Source organism: Salvelinus fontinalis, chromosome 31, assembly GCF_029448725.1.
Source record: "Salvelinus fontinalis isolate EN_2023a chromosome 31, ASM2944872v1, whole genome shotgun sequence".
Classification (NCBI taxonomy): Eukaryota; Metazoa; Chordata; class Actinopteri; order Salmoniformes; family Salmonidae; genus Salvelinus; species Salvelinus fontinalis.
Window position 1 is genome coordinate 2,582,922 of NC_074695.1, and position 26,138 is coordinate 2,609,059.

The 26,138-nt window shown below is 52.1% G+C and overlaps 1 protein-coding gene across 4 annotated transcripts in view; it reads left to right on the top strand.

The window, feature by feature from the left end:
• LOC129829417 (neural cell adhesion molecule L1.1-like) overlaps nucleotides 1-26,138 on the top strand; it is a 194,868-nt gene that overhangs the window by 79,323 nt on the left and 89,407 nt on the right. For all 4 annotated transcript variants that reach the window (XM_055891100.1, XM_055891099.1, XM_055891101.1 and 1 more), the window contains 7 exons: nucleotides 3,616-3,759; nucleotides 8,802-8,913; nucleotides 9,187-9,350; nucleotides 14,372-14,531; nucleotides 19,098-19,225; nucleotides 19,767-19,868; nucleotides 25,732-25,926. In XM_055891100.1, the coding sequence (XP_055747075.1) occupies nucleotides 3,616-3,759; nucleotides 8,802-8,913; nucleotides 9,187-9,350; nucleotides 14,372-14,531; nucleotides 19,098-19,225; nucleotides 19,767-19,868; nucleotides 25,732-25,926 (1,005 nt within the window). The remainder of the gene's footprint in view (nucleotides 1-3,615; nucleotides 3,760-8,801; nucleotides 8,914-9,186; nucleotides 9,351-14,371; nucleotides 14,532-19,097; nucleotides 19,226-19,766; nucleotides 19,869-25,731; nucleotides 25,927-26,138) is intronic.

Here is a 26,138-nt window from a genome sequence, read left to right on the forward strand (position 1 = left end):
GTGGGCACCACATGGGTGTCTTTCAGAACCCCTTACTAGTGGCTTTACCAACCTTCAGTGGGCACCACATGGGTGTCTTTCAGAGCCCCTTACTAGTGGCTTTACCAACCTTCAGTGGGCACCACATGGGTGTCTTTCAGAACCCCTTTTGAATCCCTTTCTGTTATGGTTGATTAAGGGATTTTCTTTGTTAGTTCCCTTTGTTGGGAGCGACATATTGAGTTTGTATTGTGGGAACGTATCAAAATGGGGGCTCGTCTGTGATATTGTGTCCCTTGAGTGTGGTAGTCGCTCTAAACACCTACTCTGAAGCTCTGCTGTGTCTAGATATTTGAGTGTTAAATTTTTTTAGGTAGAGTTTATCAGACTGGCTGAATCATTTTGAAAGTTGCATAAACACACAGGCTAATAAAATAAAGCCATGGACTTTAAGAAGCATTTGTGGAAAACCCTACATGGAAGATGCTAGATAAATGTACACAGGCAAATTAAGTCTCTGGTTGGGGCTGGTAACACTCTGGGCCATTAAGTCTCTGGTAGGGGCTGGTAACACTCTGGGCCATTAAGTCTCTGCTAGGGGCTGGTAACACTCTGGGCCATTAAGTCTCTGGTAGGGGCTGGTAACACTCTGGGCCATTAAGTCTCTGGTAGGGGCTGGTAACACTCTGGGCCATTAAGTCTCTGGTAGGGGCTGGTAACACTCCGGGCCATTAAGTCTCTGGTGGGGACTGGGAACACTCCAGTCCATTAAGTCTCTGGTTGGGGGCTGGTAACACTCTGGGCCATTAAGTCTCTGGTAGGGGCTGGTAACACTCTGGGCCATTAAGTCTCTGGTAGGGGCTGGTAACACTCCGGGCCATTAAGTCTCTGGTGGGGACTGGGAACACTCCAGTCCATTAAGTCTCTGGTTGGGGGCTGGTAACACTCCGGGCCATTAAGTCTCTGGTGGGGACTGGGAACACTCCAGTCCATTAAGTCTCTGGTTGGGGCTGGTAACACTCCGGGCCATTAAGTCTCTGGTAGGGGCTGGTAACACTCCGGGCCATTAAGTCTCTGGTGGGGGCTGGTAACACTCCGGGCCATTAAGTCTCTGGTAGGGGCTGGTAACACTCCGGGCCATTAAGTCTCTGGTTGGGACTGGTAACTCTCCGGGCCATTAAGTCTCTGGTAGGGGCTGGTAACACTCTGGGCCATTAAGTCTCTGGTGGGGACTGGGAACACTCCAGTCCATTAAGTCTCTGGTTGGGACTGATAACACTCTAGGCCATTAAGTCTCTGGTTGGGACTGGGAACACTCTGGGCCATTACGTCTCTGGTTGGAACTGGGAACACTCCGGGCCATTAAGTCTCTGTTTGGGACTGGGAACACTCCGGGCCATTAAGTCTCTGGTTGGGACTGGGAACACTCCGGGCCATTAAGTCTCTGGTAGGGACTGGGAACACTCCGGGCCATTAAGTCTCTGGTAGGGACTGGGAGCACTCTGGGCCATTAAGTCTCTGGTTGGGACTGGGAACACTCTTGGCCATTAAGTCTCTGGTAGGGACTGGGAACACTCCAGTCCATTAAGTCTCTGGTTGGGACTGGGAACACTCCTGGCCATTAAGTCTCTGGTAGGAACTGGGAGCACTCTGGGCCATTAAGTCTCTGGTGGGGACTGGGAACACTCCGGGCCATTAAGTCTCTGGTAGGGACTGGGAACACTCCAGTCCATTAAGTCTCTGGTTGGAACTGGGAACACTCCGGGCCATTAAGTCTCTGGTTGGGACTGGGAACACTCCAGTCCATTAAGTCTCTGGTAGGGGCTGGTAACACTCCGGGCCATTAAGTCTCTGGTAGGGGCTGGTAACACTCCGGGCCATTAAGTCTCTGGTGGGGGCTGGTAACACTCCGGGCCATTAAGTCTCTGGTAGGGGCTGGTAACACTCCGGGCCATTAAGTCTCTGGTTGGGACTGGTAACACTCCGGGCCATTAAGTCTCTGGTAGGGGCTGGTAACACTCTGGGCCATTAAGTCTCTGGTAGGGGCTGGTAACACTCTGGGCCATTAAGTCTCTGGTAGGGGCTGGTAACACTCTGGGCCATTAAGTCTCTGGTAGGGGCTGGTAACACTCTGGGCCATTAAGTCTCTGGTAGGGGCTGGTAACACTCTGGGCCATTAAGTCTCTGGTTGGGACTGGTAACACTCTGGGCCATTAAGTCTCTGGTGGGGACTGGGAACACTCCAGTCCATTAAGTCTCTGGTTGGGACTGATAACACTCTAGGCCATTAAGTCTCTGGTTGGGACTGGGAACACTCTGGGCCATTACGTCTCTGGTTGGAACTGGGAACACTCCGGGCCATTACGTCTCTGGTTGGGACTGGGAACACTCTGGGCCATTAAGTCTCTGTTTGGGACTGGGAACACTCCGGGCCATTAAGTCTCTGGTTGGGACTGGGAACACTCCGGGCCATTAAGTCTCTGGTAGGGACTGGGAACACTCCGGGCCATTAAGTCTCTGGTAGGGACTGGGAGCACTCTGGGCCATTAAGTCTCTGGTTGGGACTGGGAACACTCTTGGCCATTAAGTCTCTGGTAGGGACTGGGAACACTCCAGTCCATTAAGTCTCTGGTTGGGACTGGGAACACTCCTGGCCATTAAGTCTCTGGTAGGAACTGGGAGCACTCTGGGCCATTAAGTCTCTGGTGGGGACTGGGAACACTCCGGGCCATTAAGTCTCTGGTAGGGACTGGGAACACTCCAGTCCATTAAGTCTCTGGTTGGAACTGGGAACACTCCGGGCCATTAAGTCTCTGGTTGGGACTGGGAACACTCCAGTCCATTAAGTCTCTGGTTGGAACTGGGAACACTCCGGGCCATTAAGTCTCTGGTTGGGACTGGGAACAATCCAGTCCATTAAGTCTCTGGTTGGAGCTGGGAACACTCCGGGCCATTAAGTCTCTGGTTGGAGCTGGGAACACTCCGGGCCATTAAGTCTCTGGTTGGAACTGGGAATACTCCAGTCCATTAAGTCTCTGGTTGGGACTGGGAACACTCTGGGCTATTAAGTCTCTGGTTGGAAGGGCCTACCGGATGGGAAGGTGAGACTTGGGAAGAGTTAGGCTTCCTGTCAGCTGAGATGTGATTTCGATCTCAACCTATATAGGAAGGAAGTGTGAGTTTTGTTTTCCCTGTTTTGCTTCATATTATTTTTACCCTCTTTCCTTAGTTGTGGGGTTTTCTTTTAGTTTGTCTTTTCAGAGGCAAACCCAGTGGGCATCCCTGGTTAGAAACACTTTTGAACTCCTTTCTGTTTTGTTGTGGTTGATTAAGTGATTTTCTTTGTTAGTTCCCTTTGCTGTGAGCAACATTTTGACCTGACTGCTAACATCTAACCCCTGACCTCTAACCCCTGACCTCTAACATCTAACCCCTGACCTCTAACCCCTGACCTCTAACATCTAATCACTGACCTCTAACATCTAACCCCTGACCTCTAATCACTGACCTCTAACATCTAACCCCTGTTTCTGCTGAACAGAGATCAATGATAATCCCTTTCTCTTTCTCTCCTCCACTCCTCTTCTTCTTCTCTCCTTCCATCCTATTCCCTCTCTCCCTCTCCCCTCTGTATAGAGGTAGACATTGACCCTAGGCGGAGGGTGAGCGGAGGGGTGTTGGTCCTAAAAGACGTAGTGTTTGGTGATACGGCTGTGTACCAGTGTGAAGCCACCAACAAACACGGAAATATCCTCAGCAACACTTACATCTATGTCATTGGTGAGACACACAAACACACACATATACATACACATGTACACACACACACACACACACACACACAAACACACACACACACACACACACACACACACACACACACACACACACACACACACACACACACACGTACAAACACACACACACACACACACACACACACACACACACACACACACACACACACACACACACACACACACACACACACACACACACCACACACACACACACACACACCACACACACACACACACACACACACACACACACAGACACACACACACACACACACACACACACGTACACACACACATGTACACACACACATATACACACACATTCGTATATATACACACACACACACATACACACACGTATATATATATATATATATATATACTCACACACACACACACACGTATATACACAAACACACACACACACACACGCATATATATATATATACACACACACACACATATATACACAAACACACACACATATATATAAATACACACACACACACACACACATATATATATATATACACGTATAAATACAGACACACATTTATACACACACACACACACACACACACACACACACACACACACACACACACACACACATACACACGTCACGTACCCACTACAGTGATGGAACCACTGGCCAATACGCTGTCGAGATCTGGGATCAAATACTTTTAATTTTTTTTTAAAATGCTTTATCTGGGTTTGATTGAACTTGCCTGACAGTACCAGACTGACACCCAGACTATAGAGCAGAACCAGACTGACACCCAGACTATAGACCAGAACCAGACTGACACCCAGCCTATAGACCAGAACCAGACTGACACCCAGACTATAGAGCAGAACCAGACTGACAACCCAGAATATAGACCAGAACCAAACTGACACCCAGACTATAGAGCAGAACCAGACTGACACCCAGACTATAGACCAGAACCAGACTGACACCCAGACTATAGACCAGAACCAGACTGACACCCAGACTATAGACCAGAACCAGACTGACACCCAGACTATAGACCAGAACTAGACTGACACCCAGACTATAGAGCAGAACCAGACTGACACCCAGAATATAGACCAGAACCAGACTGACACCCAGACTATAGACCAGAACCAGACTGACACCCAGACTATAGAGCAGAACCAGACTGACACCCAGACTATAGAGCAGTACCAGACTGACACCCAGACTATAGAGCAGAACCAGACTGACACCCAGACTATAGACCAGAACCAGACTGACACCCAGAATATAGACCAGAACCAGACTGACACCCAGACTGTAGAGCAGAACCAGACTGACACCCAGCCTATAGACCAGAACCAGACTGACACCCAGACTATAGAGCAGAACCAGACTGACACCCAGACTATAGAGCAGTACCAGACTGACACCCAGACTATAGAGCAGAACCAGACTGACACCCAGACTATAGAGCAGAACCAGACTGACACCCAGACTGTAGAGCAGAACCAGACTGACACCCAGCCTATAGACCAGAACCAGACTGACACCCAGACTATAGACCAGAACCAGACTGACACCCAGACTATAGAGCAGAACCAGACTGACACCCAGACTATAGAGCAGTACCAGACTGACACCCAGACTATAGAGCAAACCAGACTGACACCCAGACTATAGAGCAGAACCAGACTGACACCCAGACTATAGAGCAGAACCAGACTGACACCCAGACTATAGAGCAGAACCAGACTGACACCCAGACTATAGAGCAGAACCAGACACTGATACCCAGACTATAGAGCAGAACCAGACTGACACCCAGACTATAGACCAGAACCAGACTGACACCCAGACTATAGAGCAGAACCAGACTGACACCCAGACTATAGAGCAGAACCAGACTGACACCCAGCCTATAGAGCAGTACCAGACTGACACCCAGACTATAGAGCAGAACCAGACTGACACCCAGACTACAGAGCAGAACCAGACTGACACCCAGACTATAGAGCAGAACCAGACTGACACCCAGACTATAGAGCAGTACCAGACTGACACCCAGACTACCTTTATAGAGCAGAACCAGACTGACACCCAGACTATAGAGCAGAACCAGACTGACACCCAGACTATATAGCAGAACCAGACTGACACCCAGACTATAGAGCAGAACCAGACTGACACCCAGACTATAGAGCAGTACCAGACTGACACCCAGACTATAGAGCAGAACCAGACTGACACCCAGACTACCTTTATAGAGCAGAACCAGACTGACACCCAGACTACCTTTATAGAGCAGAACCAGACTGACACCCAGACTATAGAGCAGAACCAGACTGACACCCAGACTATAGAGCAGAACCAGACTGACACCCAGACTATAGAGCAGAACCAGACTGACACCCAGACTATAGACCAGAACCAGACTGACACCCAGACTATAGAGCAGAACCAGACTGACACCCAGAATATAGACCAGAACCAGACTGACACCCAGACTATAGAGCAGAACCAGACTGACACCCAGACTATAGAGCAGAACCAGACTGACACCCAGAATATAGACCAGAACCAGACTGACACCCAGACTATAGAGCAGAACCAGACTGACACCCAGACTACCTTTATAGAGCAGAACCAGACTGACACCCAGACTATAGAGCAGAACCAGACTGACACCCAGACTATAGAGCAGAACCAGACTGACACCCAGACTATAGAGCAGTACCAGACTGACACCCAGACTATAGAGCAGAACCAGACTGACACCCAGACTATAGAGCAGAACCAGACTGACACCCAGACTATAGAGCAGAACCAGACTGACACCCAGACTATAGAGCAGTACCAGACTGACACCCAGACTATAGAGCAGAACCAGACTGACACCCAGACTATAGAGCAGAACCAGACTGACACCCAGACTATAGAGCAGAACCAGACTGACACCCAGCCTATAGAGCAGAACCAGACTGACACCCAGACTATAGAGCAGTACCAGACTGACACCCAGACTACCTTTATAGAGCAGAACCAGACTGACACCTAGACTACCTTTATAGAGCAGAACCAGACTGACACCCAGACTATAGAGCAGAACCAGACTGACACCCAGACTATATAGCAGAACCAGACTGACACCCAGACTATAGAGCAGAACCAGACTGACACCCAGACTATAGAGCAGTACCAGACTGACACCCAGACTATAGAGCAGAACCAGACTGACACCCAGACTACCTTTATAGAGCAGAACCAGACTGACACCCAGACTACCTTTATAGAGCAGAACCAGACTGACACCCAGACTATAGAGCAGAACCAGACTGACACCCAGACTATAGAGCAGAACCAGACTGACACCCAGACTATAGAGCAGAACCAGACTGACACCCAGACTATAGACCAGAACCAGACTGACACCCAGACTATAGAGCAGAACCAGACTGACACCCAGAATATAGACCAGAACCAGACTGACACCCAGACTATAGAGCAGAACCAGACTGACACCCAGACTATAGAGCAGAACCAGACTGACACCCAGAATATAGACCAGAACCAGACTGACACCCAGACTATAGAGCAGAACCAGACTGACACCCAGACTACCTTTATAGAGCAGAACCAGACTGACACCCAGACTATAGAGCAGAACCAGACTGACACCCAGACTATAGAGCAGAACCAGACTGACACCCAGACTATAGAGCAGTACCAGACTGACACCCAGACTATAGAGCAGAACCAGACTGACACCCAGACTATAGAGCAGAACCAGACTGACACCCAGACTATAGAGCAGAACCAGACTGACACCCAGACTATAGAGCAGTACCAGACTGACACCCAGACTATAGAGCAGAACCAGACTGACACCCAGACTATAGAGCAGAACCAGACTGACACCCAGACTATAGAGCAGAACCAGACTGACACCCAGCCTATAGAGCAGAACCAGACTGACACCCAGACTATAGAGCAGTACCAGACTGACACCCAGACTACCTTTATAGAGCAGAACCAGACTGACACCTAGACTACCTTTATAGAGCAGAACCAGACTGACACCCAGACTATAGAGCAGAACCAGACTGACACCCAGACTATAGAGCAGAACCAGACTGACACCCAGCCTATAGAGCAGAACCAGACTGACACCCAGACTATAGAGCAGAACCAGACTGACACCCAGACTATAGAGCAGAACCAGACTGACACCCAGACTATAGAGCAGAACCAGACTGACACCCAGACTATAGAGCAGAACCAGACTGACACCCAGACTATAGAGCAGAACCAGACTGACACCCAGACTATAGAGCAGAACCAGACTGACACCCAGACTATAGACCAGAACCAGACTGACACCCAGACTATAGAGCAGAACCAGACTGACACCCAGACTATAGAGCAGAACCAGACTGACACCCAGCCTATAGACCAGAACCAGACTGACACCCAGCCTATAGAGCAGAACCAGACTGACACCCAGACTATAGACCAGAACCAGACTGACACCCAGACTATAGAGCAGTACCAGATTGACACCCAGACTATAGAGCAGAACCAGACTGACACCCAGACTATAGACCAGAACCAGACTGACACCCAGAATATAGAGCAGAACCAGACTGACACCCAGACTATAGACCAGAACCAGACTGACACCCAGACTATAGACCAGAACCAGACTGACACCCAGAATATAGAGCAGAACCAGACTGACACCCAGACTATAGACCAGAACCAGACTGACACCCAGACTATAGACCAGAACCAGACTGACACCCAGAATATAGACCAGAACCAGACTGACACCCAGAATATAGACCAGAACCACACTGACACCCAGCCTATAGAGCAGAACCAGACTGACACCCAGACTATAGAGCAGAACCAGACTGACACCCAGACTATGGACCAGAACCAGACTGACACACCGTTTATTATATTACATACATTTCTGATCTAGTCCAATATTTTGGAAGTATTTCTAAATGTCTAATCTAAAATATCTCTCTCTGTCCCAGAGCTGCCAGCTCAGATCCTGTCCTCTGATGGGGTGGTGTATCAAGTTACGGAGGGGGGCGTGGCCAGACTGCATTGTGAGGCCTTCGGGTCACCCCGTCCACAGGTCACATGGTGAGACTAATGTTTTAATAGGACCGGTGGGGTTACTGTGGTAACCCTGTGTCTCATTGAGACAGTGCTCTGTGTTATCCGCTAACCGTGTGTGTGTGTGTGTGTGTGTGTGTGTGTGTGTGTGTGTGTGTGTGTGTGTGTGTGTGTGTGTGTGTGTGTGTGTGTGTGTGTGTGTGTGTGTGCGCGTGTGTGTGCGTGCGTGCGTGTGCGCGTGTGTGTGTGTGTGCGCGCGTGTGCGTGTGCATGCGCGCGTGTGTGTGTGTGTGTGTGTAGGGAGAGTGAGGATCTCCAGGACGCCTTGCTGTCGGACAGTCGTGTGTCTCAACTGACCAATGGGACGTTAGAACTGTTTAACAGTAGCAGGGAGGACAGTGGAGTCTACACCTGCTCCATTACACACAGCAACAACTCCATCACCGCTCACCTGGAGGTCCTCAGTGAGAACCGCACCACACAGCACCACACAGCACCACACAACACCACACAGCACCACACAATACCACACAGCACCACACAACACCACACAGCACCACACAGCACCACACAGTACCACACAGCACCACACAACACCACACAGCACCACACAATACCACACAGCACCACACAACACCACACAGCACCACACAGCACCACACAGTACCACACAGCACAACACCACACAGTACCACACAGCACCACACAGCACCACACAGCACCACACAATACCACACAGCACCACACAACACCACACAGCACCACACAGCACCACACAACACCACACAGTACCACACAGCACCACACAGCACCACACAGTACCACACAACACCACACAGCACCACACAGCACCACACAGTACCACACAGTACCACACAGCACCACACAATACCACACAGCACCACACAGCACCACACAGCACCACACAGCACCACACAGCACCACACAATACCACACAGCACCACACAGTACCACATAGCACCACACAGCACCACACAGCACCACACAGCACCACACAGTACCACACAGCACCACACAGCACCACACAGCACCACACAGCACCACACAGCACAGCACCACACAGCACCACACAGCACCACACAGCACCACACAGCACCACACAGCACCACACAATACCACACAGCACCACACAGCACCACACAATACCACACAGCACCACACAGCACCACACAATACCACACAGCACCACACAATACCACACAATACCACACAGCACCACACAACACCACACAATACCACACAGCACCACACAACACCACACAGCACCACACAGCACAGCACCACACAGCACCACACAGCACCACACAGCACCACACAGCACCACACAACACCACACAGCACCACACAACACCACACAGCACCACACATAACAACACCACACAGTACCACACAGCACCACACAATACCACACAGCACCACACAGCACCACACAGCACCACACAGCACCACACAGTACCACACAGCACCACACCACACAGCACCACACAGTACCACACAGCACCACACAGCACCACACAGCACCACACAGCCCCACACAGCACCACACAGCACCACACAACACCACACAGCACCACACAGTACCACACAATACCACACAGCACCACACAGCACCACACAGCACCACACAATACCACACAATACCACACAGCACCACACAGCACCACACAGCACCACACAGCACCACACAATACCACACAGCACCACACAGCACCACACAACACCACACAGCACCACACAGCACCACACAGCACCACACAATACCACACAGCACCACACAGCACCACACCACACAGCACCACACAGCACCACACAGCACCACACAATACCACACAATACCACACAGCACGACACAGCACCACACAATACCACACAGCACCACACAGCACCACACCACACAGCACCACACAGCACCACACAGCACCACACAATACCACACAGTACAACACAGCACAATACCACACAGCACCACACAGCACCACACAATACCACAAAGCACCACACAGCACCACACAGTACCACACAGCACAATACCACACAGCACCACACAGCACCACACAACACCACACAGCACCACACAGCACCACACAGCACCACACAACACCACACAGTACCACACAGCACCACACCACACAGCACCACACAACACCACACAGCACCACACAGGACCACACAGCACCACACAGCACCACACAGCACCACACAACACCACACAGCACCACACAGGACCACACAGCACCACACAGCACCACACAGCACCACACAACACCACACCACACAGCACCACACAACACCACACAGCACCACACAGCACCACACAACACCACACAGCACCACACAGCACCACACAACACCACACAGTACCACACAGCACCACACCACACAGCACCACACAACACCACACAGCACCACACAGGACCACACAGCACCACACAGCACCACACAGCACCACACAATACCACACAGCACCACACAATACCACACAGCACCACACAGTACCACATAGCACCACACAATACCACACAGCACCACACAGCACCACACAGCACCACACAGCACCACACAGTACCACACAACACCACACCACACAGCACCACACAATACCACACAGCACCACACAGCACCACACAGCACCACACAGCACCACACAGCACCACACAGCACCACACAATACCACACAGCACCACACAGCACCACACAATACCACACAGCACCACACAATACCACACAATACCACACAGCACCACACAACACCACACAATACCACACAGCACCACACAACACCACACAGCACCACACAGCACAGCACCACACAGCACCACACAGCACCACACAACACCACACAGCACCACACAGCACCACACAGCACCACACAGCACCACACAGCACAACACCACACAGTACCACACAGCACCACACAATACCACACAGCACCACACAGCACCACACAGCACCACACAGCACCACACAGCACCACACAGTACCACACAGCACCACACCACACAGCACCACACAGTACCACACAGCACCACACCACACAGCACCACACAGCACCACACAGCACCACACAGCCCCACACAGCACCACACAGCACCACACAGCACCACACAGTACCACACAATACCACACAGCACCACACAGCACCACACAGCACCACACAATACCACACAGTACCACACAGCACCACACAGCACCACACAGCACCACACAATACCACACAGCACCACACAGCACCACACAGCACCACACAGCACCACACAACACCACACAGCACCACACTGCACCACACAGCACCACACAATACCACACAGCACCACACAGCACCACACCACACAGCACCACACAGCACAACACAGCACCACACCACACAGCACCACACAGCACCACACAATACCACACAGCACCACACAGCACCTCACAGCACCACACAGCACCACACAGCACCTCACAGCACCACACAGCACCACACAGCACCACACAATACCACACAGCACCACACAGTACCACACAGCACAATACCACACAGCACCACACAGCACCACACAATACCACACAGCACCTTACAGCACCACACAGTACCACACAGCACAATACCACACAGCACCACACAGCACCACACAACACCACACAGCACCACACAGCACCACACAGCACCACACAACACCACACAGCACCACACAGCACCACACAATACCACACAGCACCACACCACACAGCACCACACAACACCACACAGCACCACACAGGACCACACAGCACCACACAGCACCACACAACACCACACAGCACCACACAACACCATACAACACCACACAGCACCACACAGGACCACACAGCACCACACAGCACCACACAGCACCACACAACACCACACAGCACCACACAACACCACACAGCACCACACAACACCACACAGCACCACACAGTACCACACAACACCACACCACACAGCACCACACAGTACCACACAACACCACACCACACAGCACCACACAATACCACACAGCACCACACAACACCACACAGCACCACACAACACCACACAGCACCACACAACACCACACAGCACCACACAGGACCACACAGCACCACACAACACCACACAGCACCACACAGCACCACACAACACCACACAGCACCACACAGGACCACACAGCACCACACAGCACCACACAGCACCACACAACACCACACAGCACCACACAGCACCACACAACACAATACCACACAGCACCACACAGCACCACACAATACCACACAGCACCACACAGTACCACACAGCACCACACAGTACCACACAGCACCACACAACACCACACAGCACCACACAATACCACACAATACCACACAGCACCAGACAACACCACACAGCACCACACAGCACCACACAGCACCACACAGGACCACACAGCACCACACAGCACCACACAGCACCACACAGCACCACACAGCACCACACAGCACCACACAACACCACACAGCACCACACAATACCACACAGCACCACACAGCACCACACAATACCACACAGTACCACACAGTACCACACTGCACCACACAGCACCACACAGCACCACACAGCACCACACAACACAGCACCACACAGCACCACACAGTACCACACAGCACAACACCACACAGTACCACACAGCACCACACAGCACCACACAGCCCCACACAGCACCATACAGCACCACACAGCACCACACAGCACCACACAGCACAATACCACACAGCACCACACAGCACCACACAATACCACACAGCACCACACAATACCACACAGCACCACACAGCACCACACAGCACCACACAGCACCACACAGCACCACACAATACCACACAGCACCACACAGCACCACACAGCACCACACAATACCACACAATACCACACAGCACCACACAATACCACACAATACCACACAGCACCACACAATACCACACAGCACCACACAGCACCACACAGCACCACACAACACCACACAATACCACACAGCACCACACAGCACCACACAATACCACACAGCACCACACAATACCACACAACACCACACCACACAGCACCACACAGTACCACACCACACCACACCACACAATACCACACAGTACCACACAGCACCACACAGCACCACACAATACCACACAGTACCACACAGCACCACACAGCACCACACAGTACCACACAGCACCACACAGCACCACACAGCACCACATGCTACCAGTCTCTCTCTCCGTCTACTCCTTGATCTGTATCTCAAAGCCCATTGTACGTGCTGATGTTGTTCTCAACTAATTCCCATCAGGACAGTAACGTTTCCTTTCATTTATAATTCCCATCAGGACAGTAAAGGTTTTATTCAATTAAACCAAGATATCAGATACTGTATTAGTCATGACTAAATTAATTTCCTATCCTCCCATCTCCTCTTTTCTCCTTCCCTCGCCTTCCCTCACTCCACTCCCCCAGAACGTACGGAGATACTGATCGGTCCCCAGGCTGTACAGGTTACGAGGGGAGGAGACTCCTGGTTGGACTGTCATTTCACCTTTGACCCCCATCTGAACCGACCCCAGATCCTCTGGAGGAAAGACGGACAGAAGATCATGGAGTCATCACTGGGAGACAAGTAAAAACCCACACCTCTACCTCCACAGACCCCCTCCCCCACAGACCCCCTCCTACATGTTGGATCAGTCCACACCCACACCTCTACCTCCTCAGACCCCCTCCTCCACAGACCCCCTCCTCCACAGACCCCCTCCTCCACAGACCCCCTCCTCCACAGACCCCCTCCTCCATGTTGGATCAGTCCACACCTCTACCTCCTCAGACCCCCTCCTCCACAGACCCCCTCCTCCACAGACCCCCTCCTCCATGTTGGATCAGTCCACACCTCTACCTCCTCAGACCCCCTCCTCCACAGACCCCTCCTCCACAGACCCCCTCCTCCACAGACTCCCTCCTCCATGTTGGATCAGTCCACACCCACACCTCTACCTCCTCAGACCCCCTCCTCCTCAGACCCCCTTCTCCACAGACCCCCTCCTCCGTGTTGGATCAGTCCACAGCCACACCTCTATCTCCTCAGACCCCCTCCTCCACAGACCCCCTCCTCCACAGACCCCCTCCTCCACAGACCCCCTCCTCCATGTTGGATCAGTCCACAGCCACACCTCTATCTCCTCAGACCCCCTCCTCCACAGACTCCCTCCTCCTCAGACCCCCTCCTCCATGTTGGATCAGTCCACACCTCTACCTCCTCAGACCCCCTCCTCCACAGACTCCCTCGTCCACAGACCCCCTCCTCCATGTTGGATCAGTCCACACCTCTACCTCCTCAGACCCCCTCCTCCACAGACCCCCTCCTCCACAGACCCCCCTCCTCCATGTTGGATCAGTCCACACCTCTACCTCCTCAGACTCCCTCCTCCATGTTGGATCAGTCCACACCTCTACCTCCTCAGACCCCCTCCTCCTCAGACCCCCTCCTCCACAGACCCCCTCCTCCACAGACTCCCTCCTCCATGTTGGATCAGTCCACACCTCTACCTCCTCAGACCCCCTCCTCCTCAGACTCCCTCCTCCTCAGACCCCCTCCTCCTCAGACTCCCTCCTCCTCAGACCCCCTCCTCCTCAGACCCCCTCCTCCACAAACCCCCTCCTCCTCAGACCCCCTCCTCCACAGACCCCCTCCTCCTCAGACCCCCTCCTCCACAGACCCCCTCCTCCACAGACCCCCTCCTCCACAGACCCCCTCCTCCACAGACCCCTCCTCCTCAGACCCCCTCCTCCACAGACCCCCTCCTCCACAGACCCCCTCCTCCACAGACCCCCTCCTCCTCAGACCCCCTCCTCCATGTTGGATCAGTCCACACCTCTACCTCCTCAGACCCCCTCCTCCACAGACCCCCTCCTCCACAGACCCCCTCCTCCATGTTGGATCAGTCCACACCTCTACCTCCTCAGACCCCCTCCTCCACAGACCCCCTCCTCCACAGACTCCCTCCTCCATGTTGGATCAGTCCACACCTCTATCTCCTCAGACCCCCTCCTCCTCAGACCCCCTCCTCCACAGACCCCCTCCTCCATGTTGGATCAGTCCACAGCCCTCAGACCTCACGAACATGAGGAGAGAAGACGCAAGAAATCGAGGAATGATGAATGTAGACCCCCTCCTCCACAGACCCCCTCCTCCTCAGACCCCCCCCTCCTCAGACCCCCTCCTCCACAGACCCCCTCCTCCACAGACCCCCTCCTCCACAGACCCCCTCCTCCTCAGACCCCCTCCTCCATGTTGGATCAGTCCACACCTCTACCTCCTCAGACCCCCTCCTCCACAGACCCCCTCCTCCACAGACCCCCTCCTCCACAGACTCCCTCCTCCATGTTGGATCAGTCCACACCTCTACCTCCTCAGACCCCCTCCTCCACAGACCCCCTCCTCCACAGACCCCCTCCTCCATGTTGGATCAGTCCACACCTCTACCTCCTCAGACCCCTTCCTCCACAGACCCCCTCCTCCACAGACCCCCTCCTCCACAGACCCCCTCCTCCACAGACTCCCTCCTCCATGTTGGATCAGTCCACACCTCTATCTCCTCAGACCCCCTCCTCCTCAGACCCCCTCCTCCACAGACCCCCTCCTCCATGTTGGATCAGTCCACAGCCCTAAGACCTCACGAACATGAGGAGAGAAGACGCAAGAAATCGAGGAATGATGAATGTAGAAAAAGCCACACCAAACTGGCATTATGACCTGTGTTCAATTACTCTTTTGAATCTTTCAAATACTTCTAGCAGTTGGCCGGGCTTGCACTGCGCCAATATAATAGACGGTGTGTCAGTCTGGTTCTGCTCTATAGTCTGGGTGTCAGTCTGGTTCTGCTCTATAGTCTGGGTGTCAGTCTGGTTCTGGTCTATATTCTGGGTGTCAGTCTGGTTCTGCTCTATAGGCTGGGTGTCAGTCTGGTTCTGGTCTATAGTCTGGGTGTCAGTCTGGTTCTGGTCTATAGTCTGGGTGTCAGTCTGGTTCTGCTCTATAGTCTGGGTGTCAGTCTGGTTCTGGTCTATAGGCTGGGTGTCAGTCTGGTTCTGCTCTATAGTCTGGGTGTCAGTCTGGTTCTGCTCTATAGTCTGGGTGTCAGTCTGGTTCTGCTCTATAAAGGTAGTCTGGGTGTCAGTCTGGTTCTGCTCTATAGTCTGGGTGTCAGTCTGGTTCTGCTCTACAGTCTGGGTGTCAGTCTGGTTCTGCTCTATAGTCTGGGTGTCAGTCTGGTTCTGCTCTATAGTCTGGGTGTCAGTCTGGTTCTGCTCTATAGTCTGGGTGTCAGTCTGGTTCTGCTCTATAGTCTGGGTGTCAGTCTGGTACTGCTCTATAGTCTCTGTGTCAGTCTGGTTCTGCTCTATAGTCTCTGTGTCAGTCTGGTTCTGCTCTATAGTCTGGGTGTCAGTCTGGTTCTGCTCTATAGTCTGGGTGTCAGTCTGGTTCTGCTCTATATTCTGGGTGTCAGTCTGGTTCTGCTCTATAGTCTGGGTGTCAGTCTGGTTCTGCTCTATAGTCTGGGTGTCAGTCTGGTTCTGCTCTATAGTCTGGGTGTCAGTCTGGTTCTGCTCTATAGTCTGGGTGTCAGTCTGGTTCTGGTCTATATTCTGGGTGTCAGTCTGGTTCTGCTCTATAGTCTGGGTGTCAGTCTGGTTCTGGTCTATAGTCTGGGTGTCAGTCTGGTTCTGGTCTATATTCTGGGTGTCAGTCTGGTTCTGCTCTATAGTCTGGGTGTCAGTCTGGTTCTGCTCTATAGTCTGGGTGTCAGTCTGGTTCTGGTCTATAGGCTGGGTGTCAGTCTGGTTCTGCTCTATAGTCTGGGTGTCAGTCTGGTTCTGCTCTATAGTTTGGGTGTCAGTCTGGTTCTGCTCTATAAAGGTAGTCTGGGTGTCAGTCTGGTTCTGCTCTATAGTCTGGGTGTCAGTCTGGTTCTGCTCTACAGTCTGGGTGTCAGTCTGGTTCTGCTCTATAGTCTGGGTGTCAGTCTGGTTCTGCTCTATAGTCTGGGTGTCAGTCTGGTTCTGCTCTATAGTCTGGGTGTCAGTCTGGTTCTGCTCTATAGTCTGGGTGTCAGTCTGGTTCTGGTCTATATTCTGGGTGTCAGTCTGGTTCTGCTCTATAGTCTGGGTGTCAGTCTGGTACTGCTCTATAGTCTCTGTGTCAGTCTGGTTCTGCTCTATAGTCTGGGTGTCAGTCTGGTTCTGCTCTATAGTCTGGGTGTCAGTCTGGTTCTGCTCTATATTCTGGGTGTCAGTCTGGTTCTGCTCTATAGTCTGGGTGTCAGTCTGGTTCTGCTCTATAGTCTGGGTGTCAGTCTGGTTCTGCTCTATAGTCTGGGTGTCAGTCTGGTTCTGCTCTATAGTCTGGGTGTCAGTCTGGTTCTGGTCTATAGTCTGGGTGTCAGTCTGGTTCTGCTCTATAGTCTGGGTGTCAGTCTGGTTCTGCTCTATAGTCTGGGTGTCAGTCTGGTTCTGGTCTATAGTCTGGGTGTCAGTCTGGTTCTGCTCTATAGTCTGGGTGTCAGTCTGGTTCTGCTCTATAGGCTGGGTGTCAGTCTGGTACTGTCAGGCAAGTTCAATCAAGCCCAGATAAAGCATCTGAAATGATTTCAAATAGTACTTGAACCCAGGTCTGGGTACACCGCAGACACAACTTTATGTGAATGAACCCAGGTCTGGGTACACCGCAGACACAACTTTATGTGAATGAACCCAGGTCTGGGTACACCGCAGACACAACTTTATGTGAATGAACCCAGGTCTGGGTACACCGCAGACACAACTTTATGTGAATGAACCCAGGTCTGGGTACACCGCAGACACAACTTTATGTGAATGAACCCAGGTCTGGGTACACCGCAGACACAACTTTATGTGAATGAACCCAGGTCTGGGTACACCGCAGACACAACTTTATGTGAATGAACCCAGGTCTGGGTACACCGCAGACACAACTTTATGTGAATGAACCCAGGTCTGGGTACACCGCAGACACAACTTTATGTGAATGAACCCAGGTCTGGGTACACCGCAGACACAACTTTATGTGAATGAACCCAGGTCTGGGTACACCGCAGACACAACTTTATGTGAATGAATATGTATGTCTTGGAATCTGATGATTGATATGTGTTGTTGTCATGGTGACCAGGTACACTCAATTTGGGAATGGAACCCTCAGAGTGACAGACGTCCAATCAGCAGACGGAGGGCTTTACTCCTGTGAGGTCATCACAGATCTGGACAGCGTATTGGCCAGTGGTTCCATCACTGTAGTGGGTACGTGACGTGTGTTTGTGTGTGGGTACGTGACGTGTGTGTGTGTGTGTGTGTGTGTGTGTGTGTGTGTGTGTGTGTGTGTGTGTGTGTGTGTGTGTGTGTGTGTGTGTGGGGGGGGGGGGGATATGTGTGTGTGCGTATATGGGGTGTGCGGGTTTGTGTGGGTATGTGTGTGTGTGTGTGTGTGTGTGTGTGTGTGTGTGTGTGTGTGTGTGTGTGTGTGTGTGTGTGTGTGTGTGTACATGTGTGTGTGTGTGTGTGTGTGTGTGTGTGTGTGTGTGTGTGTGTGTGTGGGTACATGTGTGTGTGTGTGTGGGGGGGATATGTGTGTGTGTGCGTATATGGGGTGTGCGGGTTTGTGTGGGTATGTGTGTGTGTGTGGGGGGGGGGGTATGTGTGTGTGTGGGGGGGGGGGGGGGTGTATGTGTGTGTGTGTGGGGGGGGGGGGGGTATGTGTGTGTGTGTGGGGGGGGGGGTATGTGTGTGTGTGTGTGGGGGGGGGGGTATGTGTGTGTGCTTTCTAACCCCTCTCTCTCTGCAGCCATTCCCAGCCCTCCAGCGTTTCTGTCTCTGTCTGAAGAGAGGGACCACAAGCTGACTCTCAGCTGGACACCTGGAAACACACACAACTCCCCCACCACAGGTACACACACCTGGAAACACACACAACTCCCCCACCACAGGTACACACCCCCGAAACACACACAACTCCCCCACCACAGGTACACACACCTGGAAACACACACAACTCCCCCACCACAGGTACACACACCTGGAACACACACAACTCCTCCACCACAGGTACACACACCTGGAACACACACAACTCCTCCACCACAGGTACACACCCCCGAAACACACACAACTCCCCCACCACAGGTACACACCCCCGAAACACACACCCCCGAAACACACACCCCCGAAACACACACCCCCGAAACACACACCCCCGAAACACACACAACTCCCCCACCACAGGTACACACACCTGGAAACACACACATCTCCCCCACCACAGGTACACACACCCCCGAAACACACACAACTCCCCCACCACAGGTACACACACCTGGAAACACACACCCCCGAAACACACACCCCCGACACACACACGCATCAACACACACACCCCAGACACACACACCCCCGACACACACACCCCCGAAACACACACCCCCGACACACACACGCATCAACACACACACCCCAGACACACACACCCCCGACACACACACCCCCGAAACACACACCCCCGACACACACACCCCCGACACACACACGCACCAACATACACACCCCAGACACACACACCCCCGACACACACACCCCCGACACACACCCCCGACACACACCCCCGACACACACACCCCCGACACACACACCCCCGACACACACACGCACCAACACACACACCCCAGACACACACACCCCCGACACACACACCCCCGACACACACCCTCGACACACACACCCTCGACACACACACCCCCGAAACACACACCCCCGAAACACACACCCCCGACACACACACCCCCGACACACACACCCCAGACACACACACACACCCCAGACACACACACCCCCGACACACACACCCCCGACACACACCCTCGACACACACACCCTCGACACACACACCCCCGACACACACACCCCCGAAACACACACCCCCGACACACACACCCCCGACACACACACCCCCGACACACACTCGCACCGACACACACACACCCGACACACACACCCCCGACACACACACACCCCCGACACACACACCCCCGACACACACACACCCATCGAAACACACACCGACACACACACCCCCGACACACACACACCCCCGAAACACACACGCCCCGACACACACACACACCCCCGACACACACACACACCCCCGACACACACACCCCCCAAACACACACCCCCGACATACACACCACCGACACACACACCACCGACACACACACCACCGACACACACACGCACCGACACACACACCACCGACACACACACCACCGACACACACACACCCATCGAAACACACACCGACACACACACACCCCCGACACACACACACCCCCGAAACACACACCCCCGACACACACACACCCATCGAAACACACACCGACACACACACCCCCGACACACACACACCACCCGACACACACACCCACGACACACACACACACCCACGACACACACACACACCACCGACACACACACCACACCACACACACACCCACGACACACACACCACCGACACACACACGCACACGACACACACACCACCGACACACACACCACGACACACACACCACCGACACACACACACACCGACACACACACGCACCGACACACACACGCACCGACACACACACGCACACGACACACACACACACCGACACACACACCACCACACACACACACACACACACACACACACACACACCACACACACACACACACCGACACACACACCACCGACACACACACACACACACGACACACACACACCGACACACACACCACCGACACACACACGCACCGACACACACACCACCGACACACACACACGTACCGACACACACACCACCGACACACACACACACCGACACACACACGCACCGACACACACACCACCGACACACACACACACCGACACACACACACACACCGACACACACACACACCGACACACACACACACACCGACACACACACACACCGACACACACACACACACCGACACACACACGCACCGACACACACACCACCGACACACACACCACCGACACACACACACCACCGACACACACACACACCGACACACACACCCCCGAAACACACACCCCCGACACACACACGCATCAACACACACACCCCAGACACACACACCCCAGAAACACACACCCCCGACACACACACCCACGACACACACACCCCCGACACACACACACCCGACACACACACGCACCAACACACACACCCCAGACACACACACCCCCGACACACACACCCCCGACACACACCCCCGACACACACACCCCACACACACACGCACCAACACACACACACCAGACACACACACCCCCGACACACACACCCCCGACACACACCCCCGACACACACACCCCCGACACACACACCCCCGACACACACACCCCCGAAACACACACCCCCGACACACACACCCCCGACACACACACCCCCGACACACACACCCCAGACACACACACACCCCCGACACACACACACCCGACACACACACCCCCGAAACACACACCCCCGACAAACACTCGCACCGACACACACACACCCGACACACACACCCCCGACACACACACACCCCCGACACACACACCCCCGACACACACACACCCATCGAACACACACACACACACCGACACACACACCCACGACACACACACACCCCCGAAACACACACCCCCGACACACACACGCATCAACACACACACCCCAGACACACACACCCCAGAAACACACACCCCCGACACACACACCCCCGAAACACACACCCCCGACACACACACCCCCGACACACACACGCACCACACACACACCCCAGCACACACACACCCCCGACACACACACCCCCGACACACACCCCCGACACACACACCCCCGACACACACACGCACCAACACACACACCCCAGACACACACACCCCCGACACACACACCCCCGACACACACCCCCGACACACACACCCCCGACACACACACCCCCGACACACACACCCCCGACACACACACCCCCGACACACACACCCCAGACACACACACACACCCCCGACACACACACCCCCGAAACACACACCCCCGACAAACACTCGCACCGACACACACACACCCGACACACACACCCCCGACACACACACACCCCCGAAACACACACCCCCGACACACACACACCCATCGAAACACACACACACACCGACACACACACCCCCGACACACACACACCCCCGAAACACACACCCCCGACACACACACACACCCCCGACACACACACACACACCCCCGACACACACACCCCCGACACACACACCCCCCAAACACACACCCCCGACACACACACCACCGACACACACACCACCGACACACACACCACCGACACACACACGCACCGACACACACACCACCGACACACACACCACCGACACACACACCACTGACCCACACACCACCGACACACACACGCACCGACACACACACCACCGACACACACACCACCGACACACACACACACACCGACACACACACACACACCGACACACACACCACCGACACACACACCACCGACACACACACACACACACACCGACACACACACGCACCGACACACACACCACCGACACACACACGCACCGACACACACACCACCGACACACACACGTACCGACACACACACCACCGACACACACACACACCGACACACACACGCACCGACACACACACCACCGACACACACACCACCGACACACACACACACACCGACACACACACACACCGACACACACACCACCGACACACACACCACCGACACACACACACACACACACCGACACACACACGCACCGACACACACACCACCGACACACACACGCACCGACACACACACCACCGACACACACACGTACCGACACACACACCACCGACACACACACACACCGACACACACACGCACCGACACACACACCACCGACACACACACACACCGACACACACACCACCGACACACACACCACCGACACACACACACATGGACTTTACTATCCATATTTACGATACATCTGTATTCCTGTCAGAGTATCAGAGGATCTGAGATTTCTACTTTCAGAGAAGTATTAATAATAATATTAAAGTATTGATAATAAAATTAAAGACTGTCAGTTGCACTGGATATTAATATTAAAGACTGTCAGTCACACTGGCTATTAATATTAAAGACTGTCAGTCACACAGGATATTAATATTAAAGACTGTCAGTCACCCAGGATATTAATATTAAAGACTGTCAGTCACACTGGATATTAATATTAAAGACTGTCAGTCACACTGGATAATTATATTAAAGACTGTCAGTCACACTGGCTATTAATATTAAAGACTGTCATTCACACTGGATAATAATATTAAAGACTGTCATTCACATAGGATAATAATATTAAAGACTGTCATTCACACTGGATAATAATATTAAAGACTGTCATTCACACTGGATAATAATATTAAAGACTGTCAGTCACACTGGATATTAACATTAAAGACTGTCAGTCACACTGGATATTAACATTAAAGACTGTCAGTCACACTGGATATTAATATTAAAGACTGTCAGTCACACTGGATATTAACATTAAAGACTGTCAGTCACACTGGATATTAACATTAAAGACTGTCAGTCACACTGGATATTAATATTAAAGACTGTCAGTCACACTGGATATTAACATTAAAGACTGTCAGTCACACTGGATATTAATATTAAAGACTGTCAGTCACACTGGATATTAATATTAAAGACTGTCAGTCACACTGGATAATTATATTAAAGACTGTCAGTCACACTGGCTATTAATATTAAAGACTGTCATTCACACAGGATATTAATATTAAAGACTGTCAGTCACACTGGATATTAATATTAAAGACTGTCAGTCACACTGGATATTAACATTAAAGACTGTCAGTCACACTGGATAATAATATTAAAGACTGTCAGTCACACTGGCTATTAATATTAAAGACTGTCATTCACACTGGCTATTAATATTAAAGACTGTCATTCACACTGGCTAATAATATTAAAGACTGTCATTCACACAGGCTATTAATATTAAAGACTGTCATTCACACTGGATAATTATATTAAAGACTGTCAGTCACACTGGATAATTATATTAAAGACTGTCAGTCACACTGGATAATTATATTAAAGACTGTCAGTCACACTGGATAATAATATTAAAGACTGTCATTCACACTGGATAATAATATTAAAGACTGTCAGTCACACTGGATAATAATATTAAAGACTGTCATTCACACAGGATAATAATATTAAAGACTGCCAGTCACACTGGATATTAACATTAAAGACTGTCAGTCACACTGGATAATTATATTAAAGACTGTCAGTCACACTGGCTATTAATATTAAAGACTGTCAGTCACACTGGATAATAATATTAAAGACTGTCAGTCACACTGGATAATAATATTAAAGACTGTCAGTCACACAGGATAATAATATTAAAGACTGTCAGTCACACTGGCTAATAATATTAAAGACTGTCAGTCACACTGGATATTAATATTAAAGACTGTCAGTCACACTGGATATTAACATTAAAGACTGTCAGTCACACTGGATAAAAGCATCTAGTCAGCTGTAAATGTTATTTGGAATTCAGGGGACTTCCTGAATTGACTGAAATGTTCCTGTAAAGACATATTTACATTTGACTGTTTATTTGTCTGTAGAGTTTGTGGTGGAGGTGAAGGAGGAGAAACACGCTGAGGGGAAGTGGGAGTCACACCGTGTGACTGGGGACGTCAATCATCTGGAGATACAACTCCTCCCGTACTCCACCTACCGCTTCCGGGTCAGCGGGGTCAACAGACTGGGGAGGAGCGACCCATCAGAAATCTCTGAGGCCTACAGCACCCTACCCGCAGGTCTGACACACGCACGCACGCACGCACGCAGAGACGCCAGTCAAATCAAATCAAATTGTATTTGTCAAATGCAGATTTGAGAAAAAGGAGCTAAGAAAATATTTACTACAAAAAAAGTTTAAAATAAAACAATAGAATAACAACAAGGCTATATACAGGGGGTACCGGTACAGAGTCAATGTGGAGGCTATATACAGGGTATTACGGTACAG